The 14,405-nt window shown below is 33.5% G+C and overlaps 1 protein-coding gene across 9 annotated transcripts in view; it reads left to right on the top strand.

The window, feature by feature from the left end:
- The window catches only part of LOC139103376 (alpha-tocopherol transfer protein-like), a 25,632-nt gene extending 11,227 nt beyond the window's left edge, over nucleotides 1-14,405 (top strand). For 2 of the 9 annotated variants that reach the window (XM_070657969.1, XM_070657971.1), the window contains exons 2-5: nucleotides 12,211-12,384; nucleotides 12,471-13,024; nucleotides 13,401-13,551; nucleotides 13,696-14,405. In XM_070657969.1, the coding sequence (XP_070514070.1) occupies nucleotides 12,216-12,384; nucleotides 12,471-13,024; nucleotides 13,401-13,551; nucleotides 13,696-13,727 (906 nt within the window). In that variant the 5' untranslated portion in view covers nucleotides 12,211-12,215 and the 3' untranslated portion in view covers nucleotides 13,728-14,405. Of the gene's footprint in view, nucleotides 1-1,935; nucleotides 1,960-4,878; nucleotides 5,123-5,295; nucleotides 6,237-9,848; nucleotides 10,053-10,394; nucleotides 11,148-11,228; nucleotides 11,874-12,210; nucleotides 12,385-12,470; nucleotides 13,025-13,400; nucleotides 13,552-13,695 lie in introns of those variants that run through there. The other 7 variants (XM_070657968.1, XM_070657970.1, XM_070657963.1 and 4 more) reach the window with 7 other exon arrangements.

Below are 14,405 nucleotides of genomic sequence, written 5' to 3'. Positions count from 1 at the left end.
AACGTTTAAAAATTGATCGAAAAATTAGCAATTACGATTCACCCTGATGCTCGCCGGCACGATATTTCGCGATATCACGGCGAGCGTACGGATCGGAATTCGATCGGACTCACCGGACGGATAGGCCGAGTACGAGGAACCGAGGTCTACGTTCTTTACAGGGCAACGATCCTGTGGGTACTGACCGATGAATCGCACTATAAGCTCTCATGTACTCTCGCATGTACTCTCCGACCTCTTCCGCATTTGCAATCCCGGCAGCGAGAAAGTTGCACGACCGCCTCGGTACAATCCCCTTTCCACCGAGAACCGATGGAAGGGCCGTCGTCTACTCGGCTCGTGAACCTCCAGTCCTAGCTATCTGGAGGGCTCGTGGAATTTCAGGAACCGTTAACCAACAATGACGCGACAGTCTTACCTCCGTTCGCCGTTCGGACGCTCCGCGTGTTCCCGACAGGTACAAACGTTTGTACGTTATACATTTATTTCGATCATATTCTTTTTACTGAAGCTGGTATACGTAACTCGCGCGACTGTTCACTTATTGTATTGATTAGCGGAGTTAAATAGAGCATATATAAAAGGATAAAAAATTCATTAAAAAGCTGCACCGGCAAGAACTTGAACTCTAAAGATGAAATCAAGGTTGTGCTCCACAATTGTGTATTACAAAATAAATAATGATTACTAACGAGATTATAATTACAAAGCGACTATTATAATTAATTTCTTACAGGTATAGTGGCATGTTTCAAGTCCGTTTCTATAAATAATTTGTCGGGCTAGATTAGGTTAAACTATCCTAATTATAACTTTTTTTTTTTAGTAATAGTTACAATTTTATAATATATGACTTTTTGTCTTTAATTCTAATTTCCTACCCAGTTTTCGGAAGTGACGTGTTGTTTAGGACACTTTACATAGTAGAGTACATACAAATTGAAATGTAACGCTCTCTCCGTAATCCGAATTAATTAACCCAAAGTCATATATCTACGTTGGATTCGGGTTAAATTTAACGGAAATAACGATAATAATTAATATTTTATTTTACAAAATTAAAGGTGACAAGCCAAGTAATTAAAATAATTTTTAATAGATCGCTCAAGCTTCTAATTAAAAAAGAAATTTATTTATTGTAGTCTAAACTTTAAGTACAGCAATTTTACTTACAAATTAATATCTATTATCCGCAACTGTTAATAAATAATTTTAAACTTTTTAAGAATAGACGTGATAAAAAAAGAAAAATTGTAAAAAAAACACAATTGATAACTAAGCAAATTTAAAATTATTCTTTTACGAAATATTTACTTATTTTATTTATACGAATTCGAAATTATTGGCAAGTAAAAACCTGGTATTTTAAAATGATCGTGTTTGACAAACAATCTCAGTAAAAAAAAAAAAAACGTTGATGCGAATAATTTTCCACTGGCAAAGTGGTCCAATAATTGGAAGCGATGGTGCATTTTGTCAGGGCGCAGCAAGAAACGCTAAGTGTCTTCGATTGCACAAAGAGCGTTGATCACGGTACTTTCTAACGCGCGGCAATATTCGTCTGAATGATTGCGGCTCGGTAATCGACGATGACGTTGCAATTTGGACGATATGGAGCAGCGAATTATACGCAATAATTCGCTCCACATCGATTTTATCCGTCAATTAGAATCGCATTTGCGAATTTGTTTTTATATAAAATCCAATGTGTTTTGCCACACTGGTCGCTATTCGAGATTACGCTCGTCAGGCTTGCATCTATACGTCACCGTTGATCTAATAGTTAAAAGTCGATTGCACCGCGAGCGATGATGCTGATGACACGCTTGTAACGATCACGAGAACGATAGCCATGTCGCAGACGACGCGGTATTTATTAATCGTGGATAACGGGTTAAGCTTAGTCTTATTCGATTACTTGAGCTGCGCTCTTCTCGTACACACACTTAAGTTTATCTGGTAATTAATTTGCAGATTACGTCTCTATCAATCTATCTCGTCGATCGATGAAATTCACGCGGTTCTATTCGATTTGCTGATTATTTTTGATTATAAATTTTTTAAGCGAAATAATTGATCGCTTTTCTTCTTTTTTTTTTTCCTTTTTTTCTTTTTAATTTCGCGACATGGAATTAGCACGAAATATGCTATTATCTCATTTTCTTTTAGATTAAGTATCTCGTACATTTGTTTCCCATTGTTTTGAGAAGTGGAAAGCTAATGGCACCGCGGCGATTAAAACTTACATTACGGTGAGGATTATGAGGGAAGAATGGAATTAAGGTGTAACAAACCCGCAATTATATCAGTCGTACAGACGTGTCACCCTCAAGTGAACCTAACGAGAAGTAACATAACGGGCGTGTTTCGTAACGAGAGATTCATCTAGCACCTGCTTCACTAAGAGTCAGATTATTTTCATAAGAATACAAACTAATGACGTCCAGAGAAAGGTAGCGAAGAGATGTGTTATTCAATTTTTCTTATCAAACTTCAATAAATGATGAGCGTCTACATCGGGTACATTTGTAGAACCGCTCTCTCCACGATTCGTTCAGTAATCCGAGATGCTTATTCTAAGCGCGAAATTAGACTTCTTTCTTCACCGGGAGAAAAAAAGAGGAAAAAAAAAGAAAAAAAACGCAGCGAAACATCCATTTTACGTCGCGGTTAGTGCGTGGTAGATCTTTTATATACGTTCTCAACACTTTCATCGTGAAAAAACGCATCTTCAATGTGCTAAATCAATTTCACGGAAGATGTTATTATCCATTTAGCTTCCGATGCGACCTCTGATATCACCGTTGAAAGCTGCTGGCTTCAGCTCACGCGGCCGTTTAAAGCGCTTATGCAATTCCCACGCATGAACTCTCACTAAACGATGCAAAGACCATCGAACAGCTACACCCGTAGAAAGGGAAATCGTCGCTTGGCCGAGTAGAACTAAATTTATCTGAAGTCGGAAGCGTGATCGAACATGCTTCGCAGTGGTGTTTACACGTACACGCGCTCAATCGCGCACACATCGACGTGGAATCGTGCAAAATTGCAAACATGTACGACGATATACGCATACACACACACACATACACACAGTGTTTCAGCAAACAGAGCCTTTCTTCGTTACGTGCGCGATAACATGAGAGTGGTAGACAGGATAGGATTTTCCACTCGATAATTCGGCCGTTGGTCATTTATCGCTGTGTAAAACGCTGGATCAACGATCGATTAATACGTGAAAGTTTTCCTGAACTTTTGTCCGCCTACCTACTTCTTTTTGGTTAATATATTTTAAAGCCCATTGTTATCAGTAATACGCGCGGGTCATAATAATTTTGCGTTATGGTTCGAAACAAGAAATTTTTGTATCTTTACTTTGTCAGACGTTTTTCAATTAGGAAAGTCGATTAAAAATGCATCGAAGTAAATTTTGACGATTATTACAATTTTATTTATTTTTGAACAAGGTCAGTGCAGGTTGAATAAAATAATATTAATTGATACTCGGTTATTAACGTTATTAATTTTTACAACTCAGCTAAAATCGCAAAACTAGTTTTCTTTTATTATTTTTTTTCTTTTTTTTGCTTATTACGTTCGAATAGTAGATCAATTAAGCCTTATTATAGAATGTAATGCATTGAGATTTAAATTTAATTTTTTTCTATACATCTTGCTCGTTTGTAAAAAACGTTTAAACTTGGATCGTGCACTTTTAACTATTATTATAGATGTGCTTATAAAAAATCTAAAAAATACATCGGGACATCTACACAAATAGATTATTATATTACAGTAATAAATTAATATAAAAAAAATATTATTTTAAGAATTAAAACGTTATAGTAGTATAGAAATATCTAAAAAAGAATATAATTTTTTACAAATAACTTTTTATTAAAGTCATATGTCCAATGTTAATACTAAGTTTCTTGCTGCGGTTTTTTTTGCGTTCCGCTGACGCGCGCATATTGCAAAAATGTGTATGTACATAATTTATTTGAAAAAAAAAAAATATATATACATACATGACTTGACTCAGCATTAATACAATTGCAGTGTGCAACTTAACAGACACTGATTAAATCGTCGAAAGAAAAAAGTGAGTACTAATAATTAATGTTTACTTACTGCTCGTCACGTACTTCTCTTCTAACATTTAGTTTTTTTTAATTGATTATTCTTTAACTGTGTAACAGGTTACCAGACTAGAACAAAAAAAAAAAAAATAACTGCATGCTGCTTTGACTATGTCTCCATGCGGTGTTACATATTATTATTTAAGTATGCACCTCGATTGCATTATCGCGAACGTTACATTTTATTTCTATCCAAGAAACTGTATTGATTATAACTTCCTTTTACACACATAGTTACATTATGTGTATAAAAACCTGTATCGCACAAAAAAATAATGTGAAAAAGTGAGTAAATCTTTATTCAGCAACAAATTAATAGCAAATAAGGATACGGATGTCATTACCATTGTGTAATAGTATAATTGTTAGTAATTTTTTTTTTTTTTACTAGGTTTCAGTATTTTTCATGTTGAAAAAATATCTTTAAAATTTATTTTTAGTAATATTTTTGCGATAATCTTCAATAATTTTCAATAATTTGCACGAATAATTTTGGAATCTTACAATAAAAACTTAATTCTACAATACGGAAAAAGAAAAAAAAAAGAGGAAAAAAGGAAAATTTATTTCTATTGAGAATCATTAAAGTCATAATAAATATAATTATTGATAACAGCTGTTTTTAGTATTCTGATTCGACTCAGATTACATCTACACGTTGCGTATAATTCGTTCGAAGCACATTAAGTGCAAATTAAGTGGTGGGGAAAAAGACAAAGTTGATAAAGGAGGCATAACGTAATGCAACAGCGACTGACGGCGGAAGGGTAAAGATCAAACTGGTCCGAACTCGCGCTCGTTTATATAGAAGGAAACGTCATTCTAACATATTCATTTATTAGTGAGTAGCGACGTGCACTTTCATAAGGCATATTACACGTCTGTCAGTGTCAAATTAATTTTTCGATCGCGCTGTACATGTGATTGATTTCTACCAAGCTGGAACGGACCGCAGTTGGGCAAAATGGTGTTAGTTCCATCAGGTGCGAAGCTTATTTTTAACTATAAAAATTTTGTATTTGCAACTTTATGTGCAACGGCGGATAAATAATTTTTTTTCTTTTTTGGACAAAGTTTACTTTAATTTTTATCATTTTATTGATATAGATAAATAAAGTATGTAATAAATCGATAATAAAAATATCGTATAAATAATATTAATTTTATAAATTCTATCTGTATATATACTTCATTATATAAAGGATTTTGTCATTTGTAATAATTATGTCATTAATTCAGAATCATTATTTACGAATGATTTATCTAGATTAAAATATTAATTGAGATTTTATTTGCATAAAATTGCGATTTTTATGTCATTAATTTTTTTTTATAACATCCAACAATAACATCGGACAGCAATCGATAAAAATTAATAAACGCACACGATTATAATGATTCTCAGTACTATTCAATATGCAATTTTTTTTTTCTTTTTTTTTTAACAATTCCGTAATAATGTTTAACTTGAAATGTGCTTTTTTCGAAAAATTCTTACCTTTGAGTACCTTTATAAAAGAATATTTTTGGCTCTGCAAACTTTCCAAACCACCGCAGTATCGACGCGAATGAACAAAAGCGTGATAAATTCGCGAATGTAGCTCGCCGTTATCGAATGATGTGCTGACAATTGAAATTGAATATTTATACGTTGCAATCTACCATTCGATTAAATGACAATATTCACGTCGTTAAATTAATTACGGTTTTATTTATATATCATCGCGTCACTATTGGGCGATTCGTTTTTTTTTTATTACGCCGACGTTTAATGGCATTGGCAATAAAATTATGTGCTGCTCGCATTTGTATGCCAGTCAGTAACGGAGTCGCCGTGCGTCCGCGCTAAATCGTTGACGTTTACTGCCTACCTTTCTTGACCCTGAAGATTTTTATACCACGTATAAGAGTGGATACCGATGCCGTGCTAGCGGCAATTTTCGAGCGCTTTTGGTGCCGGCCGGATCGTTTGAAACGCCGAACGTTCCACGATCGTTTCGTGTCCGAGTATCCTCTAAATTTTGTGTCGTATCTTCGAGTGACGCGGCTGTGGTTAGCGCGGAAAAACGCAGAGTATCATGGCACCTTTATTAGACAGTGAGTATAAAATAAAAAAAAAAAAAAAAAAGAGAGAAAAAAAAATTGCTTAAGTCAAAAGTATCATATTAATTGTTTTGTAAAGGAAATCGTAACATAGGTCAGTAAACGTGTATTGGATACGCGTTTCATTGTCAATGTTACACGTGTAAACGTATAAAGACGCGATTTGACGTCAGAAATTCCCATCGTGCGCTACGAGCGGTATGACTGTCAGAATGGACTCCTGAACGAATTGTAAAGCCGCGTTACTAAAACTGCATGGCCGATATCACGTCTCTTTTCTATCAACTTTCTAGTCAGAGCGTATCAAAGCACGTGCTAGATAAATGAAGATAGGTGAACGGCCGAACGTAGCATTCACATTTCGTCTGTTCCTCTAACGCGCTGCTCACACGTCCGACAGTTTGCCTATTTATTTTTAACATTTCTTCACCGCGAAATTATCAAGCTCGCTTGCGACGGGCTGTTACATCGAACGTGAGTACCTTCTCAATGTACAAGTAACTTTAATCAGCCGAAAGTCATTAAATCGCATTATTGCAATCGCGAGCCTTATTTGTTGCTCCTGCGAAGTAACGGAAAATTGTGAAATCAAGCGTATTGAATAACGATAGCTTTTCCTTTGCATAACCATTCATTTTATTGTAGCATGTGTCAATTGAATGTTTATTAGGTCATGGTGTGTCACAAACAATTGAGATTGTGTTACAAAAATTTGTCAAAGGTGCACTTTCGCATTCTTTAAATTGCAATCGTATTGTATGTTTTATTGCACAATGCGTTATTGATGACGACTTACGCAACTTAATATTCTTGTTTAATTTTTTTTCTCTCTTTTTATTATTTTTTTTTTTTTCCCCTCTGATTAAAAAATGGAATCTTATATAAGAGTTCTCGGGTCAGTGGGAAATACTGCACTGCAGCTTACTAATGCAACTTATTTATTATTATTACTTACATAATATGTGATACTGAGTACGTGGGAAATACTTAGAGTTTTGTTAAAAGTATTGCGGTATTTATTAAAAGAGAATTTTCCCTTCCAGTTTTTTGTAACAAATGTATCCGTAAATGAATTTAATTGGTGTTCTACTAAATTTTTGTTAATTATGTATTTAAAATGTTTCGATTATATTTTACGCGAAGATGTAATAAATAGTGTTTACGTCTCCGTTTATAGATGAGACGCAGAATTAAATTTATGTAAAACCAAGTTAGAGCAGGAAGCTTTAACTCGTTTCTCGAGGAGAAAAAAAAAGAGGGAAGGCAAAAAATTGCTAATAATTCAATGCAACGTTTTTTACTAAGTATCCTTGAATCGTGGATTATATTGTCTCTTATAAAACCGAGGATTTACCGGGAATAAATTATTAGAGCGATGCAGTCCTACATTATAAACCGTTAGCGGCGCATTTTATCATTAACCGTTTGCGTTTCTCGGCTTGCTACTTTCTTGAGGATTTTCCGAATTGACCTCCCCAGCAAAAAAAAAAAAAAACGTACGGAACTTTTTGCGCTCATTTCCCGTCTATCTTCCTCCGGATTCACCGGACTAGTTGAACAGATAATGAAAATTTCTTTCAATTGTTACGAACGCTTCTCTCCGCCGTTATCTGAATTTTATCGCACGTGAGGATCTTAGATTATTCTCACAGAAAATTATTTTATTTTTTGATGTATGCAAAAATATGATTAATTAAAAGAAAAAAAGGTTATTATATTTAATATGATTATAATATAGCTTGCTATGTCGTTGATACGTAGGGGAAAAAATTATAAAGCTAAATCAGTAACAAATTTTAAAGCCACAGGCTGTTTAAATATTTTAGGATTAATATTTAACGTTTGACACCTAAGAATATGCCGATTTGCGGGGAAAAGAAAAAAAAAAGAAAAAAAATATTTGTCCACTTTTATAAGTGCGAGTATTCTTAATTTTTTCACTAAAAGTTTCCAATAACTTCACCTTTCTTCAAGAGCAATTTTGTAATTCAAAACTGGTCCTAGAACTCACGAACCAATCTCTTCGTGGCCATGACATAAATACAATATAAGCTGGCTTACTGGTCCTGGCTACTGGACCGCCTTGAAGTAATATTCCGTTGAAATTAGAGTTTATATGGAAATGTAAAATTTCTTAAAATATTAATAACGCAAAAATGTTATTTCCGTTTTGTAATCTATGTAGGCAATTAATTTTTTTTTTATTTTGCTTAAGAAGAATGATGAGAATTAATTAATTGCTGAATTAAAAAGTTGTTTTTGCCTGTCTGTCCGAATATCAATCGCATTGGCAGAGACAAAAGTGTCATATAAGAAAAAAAAATAGTAAAAGACGGTTATATATTATTCATTATTATTCAAAAAAAAAAAAAAAAAGTATTATGCAATTTTATGTTGTATCATTTTTTTATCGTTTAATCTTACTAAGTAATATACACGAGGTTTAAAGTCAGAATAAAATGACTCAGCAACGCTTGAAATATTGAAGATAATTTTATACTTAAAGTGAGTTTTATTATTATAAACTTACTTCATTCGCGCTCTGGATATCTCAATGGAATATTTCAATGGAATATTTCAATGGAATATCTCAATGGAATATTTAGTGCGATTTAGTTGTCGATGTCTTCGTTTTAATGGATCTTTCCACGAGTCTTTCGAGAGCGTGAGTTGATTCGAGAGAAGTCATCAGCATCGCATTTCCCGTTGGCCGGATGTGGCTTCATGGCACATTACGCTCGAAGAAATATTTGACGTCCCATTTACGGCACACCTTTATTTTACGGACGCCCCTTTCCGTCCCATGTAATTACAATTATTTTTATCAATTCGTCGCAAACGCGAAATCGTTAATAAATTAGGCGACCTGCATTTTGCGAAGTCGTGAACATCGACTGTCAGGTGGAAGTTTAGGTTTTCTCATCGGACCTTCTTCTTTTATTCCTTTCTCGTCTTTTTAAAATATATCGCATTTCCAACGCACTTTTGTCTTTCGACGGACTAACTAAGTGGTCAATATAATTGTCTTTCCTCCATCTGTTTCCTGTGTAAAAATTTATTAAACCGACATAACTATATGTTAATGTAATTTGTCACGATTAATTCGATATTAAAGTCCGAATCAAGATCTTTTTTTTTAATTTACTTGTTGCCACGTGCAATTTTTCAAGGAAAGAGAAAACAGTTTTGGCCGATTGCCAGTTATTTACAAAACCAATAGTCGTTCGGTAAGGGAGGTAAAGTGCACTTGAATGTGTTCACGATTGTGAAAGTATATGTACGGATGCGAAAGTACAGTAAAAGGCAGCATAGATCTGGCACAATTACTTATTTATTATTTATTATTGCGAAATTAGATTTTATTAATTTTATTGGAAACTATTTATCTCCGAATTATGTTTCCACAACAATCTTCTTTTTGTTCTTATTTTGAAATAACTCTGCAATATATTTGAATTAATTATGTAAAATTTAGAAAGTAAAATAATTTGAATTGGAAATTTAAATTATATTAATTAGCTTGATAGATCTCTCTATTTAAAATTACCCGCAATAATCTTTCTATTCTTTATTTGTTCATTATTAAAACATATTGTCTTTTAGCAGTCTTTTATGACTCAAAAATATCAGTACCTCGAAATTTTAGTCGGAGGATGTCGTTTCTGTTCTTCTATATCTGCAAATATCGTCTGAAAGATCGATATACCATTAAAATAGAAGTGCCTGCATCATAAACGACTTCTCAGAAAACGAGGTATCTAACTTCAAACTTGAAATATAGTTTTCGGTGACGTGCCTCGCCTGCAAATAGTAAGTTGATCAAATATTACTTTATGGTTTTTTTTTTCTTTTTTTATAAACGTATCAGAAATACGCATCTCAGTACTTTTTCGTGTAAAAAAAATAGTATTCCACAATAATCTTTAGAAAATTTAACAAACAGGATAGCATTTAAACGAACGCGAGATTATTTATAATCTTCATGGATCCATTGGATCTCATGTAAGACGGCATAAGAGGACAAACAAAAATATAATTCCGTTCATTGTTTGTTTCTTCTGTTCTCCATTTAATCGCGCCTTTACGTAATTTACATCGCATGTGGAAAAAAAATTGATCCCTCACCGATAAATAGTGACTATTTTTTTTTTTTCCCCGATGTGTTGTTACCGGTTTTATAATTATTATTTAATGCACTGTGCAAAACACGTGTTTTGCGTAGCATCGCGGGAATTGCGATTATAACAGGCATTGTCTCTTATCGATTTGCAACGTAAGGACAACGCCGTAATTAATTTCCCACGTGAATGCGATCGCGCGGTCAAGATTCCGAGCTAATTCGCGATCCGTTGCGCGGCGCATCGCGGACGGGCGCAGAAAATAGAGACGGATTCTCGCGTGCCACCGCAAAATTATCGTGTAATAACGTACCGACTTAGGCGTTGCATAATTGCATCCTGCAAAATCGCAAGTTCAGGCGCGTGGCGTAACGCATTACACCGAGTTCTTCATCTTGAATCTGATATTCCGTAATACGTTGCGCGTAACGCGTGCATACAAACTCCTCGACTTTCGCGGTCGTGTGTATGGAGTAAAGGAAAAGAAAAAAAAAATGTTATTTATGTATGTATAAGAGAACATATACGCGCACTTGTCTGAGGAAACGATAAGGCGCAGACAGCGACTGCTTGCAGTAACCCAGTAGTTCGTTTGCACCGGCGATATCAGTATTTCAAGCGACGCCTACTGAATAGCGCACATACATTCGACGCACGTAACGTTGCACTTGCGTTCCGTTGCGGTGTTTCGGTTCAAGAGCCGTTTGTAAGTTCGTCAAAATGTGGCAAACTTTGTGAAAATAAAGTGGCGCTTTTGGAGTTTAATGGATTCAACGAAGTGAAAAATGTAAAAGAAAGTTTCCGCGAAACCTTGAAAGTCCCGTCTCGCCCGTCCCTTTAGCTGCGGAGTCAAGGTTTTCCATTCAAGGCTCTTTCGTAAATCGTTGATCTCGATTCGTAACACGTAGTAACAGCGATGATACTGTAACTAACTGCATGTGGTGTTTAAAAAGCGTCGAGCATTATGTCAGAAAATAATAATCCTCCTTCCGCGATGTATTTATATCTTCTTGCTCAGATAACGTTATCATTTATTGAACTTTTTAAACTGTTCATGAATCAAAGATTCTTTGAGAATTGAATAACAAAAATTAATGATAGGTTGAGATTACGTGATAAAATAACATCAATTAATATAATCGATATATCAACACAACAACTTTGACTCTTTTTTTTTCCTTTTTTTTTATTTATTAAAAAATTATAATTATGATTGTTTGAAAAATTCAGAATAATTCTGAATAAATGGAAAAAATTTGTGACCACAAAATATAATCTTCTACTCTTCCTTGATAACGTAGCTGAGTCAAGTTTTTAATAATTATCTGCGCGAACGTGACACACCAGTGGAGATTTTTATTTCGCAGTCTCCACAGTCACTTGATTGCGTCATCGCATTTGTAATGCACTAATTAATGATCGTTCCCGTGAAGAAAGAAACACGTCTCTTTTATCGATTTATGTGACGAACCGACAGTATCGCTTGATTCTTCGCAGATGCCTTGTTTCCACCGTTCGTGCAATTTAAAAATATTGTGTCAACGTGTCAATTATTATCACATATTTAAAATATGTCATAAATAATAAACTGGTTTCAAAATTCTAATATGTATAATATAAAATTATAAATAACATAAATAAAATTGTTTCAACCGTTTATATCTTTTTGTTTAACCAATAATTACACAACTTAACTTGTTAACGAAGTACAAATTGGCAATTAATTTTCACAGCCACCCATTGTTTGCTATTATTGTTAGCGAGTGTCTGTCAAAGAAGAACCGACCAAGTATTGACCAAAAGTTAAAAATGATTTCCAAGCTAACATGTTTCATTTTTTTTTTTTTCAGGAGTCATGTTGTCCGACATCAAGGAAGTGCCGTCATTAACAATTGGCGATTATACGCTCGAATTCGAGCTGGGTCCTCCTAGTCAGGAATTACAAGAAGTCGCTAGAAAAGAATTAAGAGAAACACCCGAACTTCAAAAACAGTCGATGGCACGCTTGCAAGAATTATTAAAAGGTATGCCAAAATTTCTTATATATTTGTTTTAATTCTATATTATTATTTTTTTTTAATTAATTTTTATTTTCTTTCTTATCTGACAGCCGAGAAAGATTTAAAGTGTCCGATAGACAACGAGGCATGGTTGATCAGATTCCTGAGGCCGTGCAAGTACTATCCCGAATCATCGCTCAATCTCATTAAGCATTATTACAACTTCAAAGTAAAACACTCGTCTATATACGACAACTTGAAGCCGAGCAGAGAGAAGAACATCTTCGAGCATAATATTCTGACCGTGCTGCCAAATCGTGACCAGCATGGTCGACGTATATTAATAATTGAGCTCGGTAAAAAGTGGAAGCACAATAAATGTAGCCTCGACGAGGTCTATAAAGGATGCGTGCTGTATTTGGAAGCGGCAATGCTAGAGCCGAGCACGCAGATCGCGGGTGCGGTTGTCATTTTCGACATGGACGGTCTCACCCTTCAACAAACCTGGCAGTTCACCCCGCCGTTTGCCAAAAGGATAGTCGACCTTCTGCAGGAAGCGATGCCTGTTAGAATTAAAAACTTGCACATCGTGAATCAGCCGTACGTATTCAACATGGTGTTCGCGCTGTTTAAACCGTTCCTGAAAGAGAAATTAAGAAACAGGGTGAGCATATTAAGAATCTTAGTAAATAAAATTATATCAGTAGTATTCTATCAATTTGCCATAGAGTTTATTATTTTATGATTACTTACATGAAATATATTATAAATAACTACAAAATAATAATTTTTCTAATGCACTTTAATCTACCGTCATTCTGTTAGCAGATTTTATATCAACTGTAATATTCCTGTCAAAATTTATATTAAACTTGCAATAATTTAGACTGTCATAAAATATTAAATGTTCTTTATAAAAAAAATATAAAAAAAAGAAGATTAATTTTTCTGAGTGTTAAAATTTTACGATTTGATTTATTAAATAGTTTCTTTTTTTTTTTAATTTTCCGTCATTTTTTCTTTTTTTTTTTCTTTATTAGATAATCTTTCACGGCACCGATCGTAAATCGTTACAACAATATATATCGCCGAAATGTTTGCCAGCGCAATATGGAGGCACGCTGGAATTGCAACAGATAAGCGGACCTCAATGGTACTCGTTGCTAATACAGGTTGATAAGGAATACGATGGTACGTTTAAAAAAAGAAAAAAAGTATCTTCATTACTTATCTCATAATAATAATTAGATGAGAATGAATTAACATTACTTTGAGAACACGAATAACACATTCCAACGAAGCTATTTGGTAAGAAAAATCTTTTTTCTGTTACAGCAATTTCTTCGTACGGCTATAAAAAGAAATAGTTACTTAATTGCCAAATTTAACGCAACAAAAAGAAAAGATAGGAATGGTAGTTTAGCAAAAATTATGACAATTGTGAACTAATTTTGTTCACTCTTTGTCGGTAACATTTTAAACGAACACTTGCTCACTATGTATGTAATATTACTAATATTATTTATAGCTTATTACATACAATTATAGTCTTTCAGTTTTTACTATTTCTTTTTTTTTCCTTTTTTTTTCTTAATTATTTAGCAAGAATATATAAAGCAATGTTTTGAAAAGATCGACGTAACTATTAATGTCGTAATAATTATGTTGCGTTATTTTTATGTTTTCCTAAAATAATAATCAACAAAAATTATATTGGTATTAAACATCTGTTTGATGTCGGTAATCTTATTTAAGATTTGTAATTTCAATTTTTAATATAATTATTTAATCGTTCTATAATCGTGTAATAAAAATAATATAATAAAAGTATTACTCCGCGTATAGATATTATACGCAATAAATGATATAATTACGTTTTGTTAAAAAAAAAAAAAAATATATATATATATATACACGTATATATAAATTTATAAGTAATTATTTATTAAAAATTCTAAAATTATACATAATTTATGTACTTAAATAAATGTGCGTTTGGTATGTAATTTTGGTGTAAATTTGTAATAAAAAGTTACTACTGTGTA

The sequence above is a fragment of the Cardiocondyla obscurior genome, linkage group LG06 (genome assembly GCF_019399895.1).
Source record: "Cardiocondyla obscurior isolate alpha-2009 linkage group LG06, Cobs3.1, whole genome shotgun sequence".
Lineage (NCBI taxonomy): Eukaryota > Metazoa > Arthropoda > Insecta > Hymenoptera > Formicidae > Cardiocondyla > Cardiocondyla obscurior.
The sequence above is the reverse complement of the archived record's forward strand: the minus strand, read 5'-3'. Positions and strand labels throughout refer to the sequence as shown.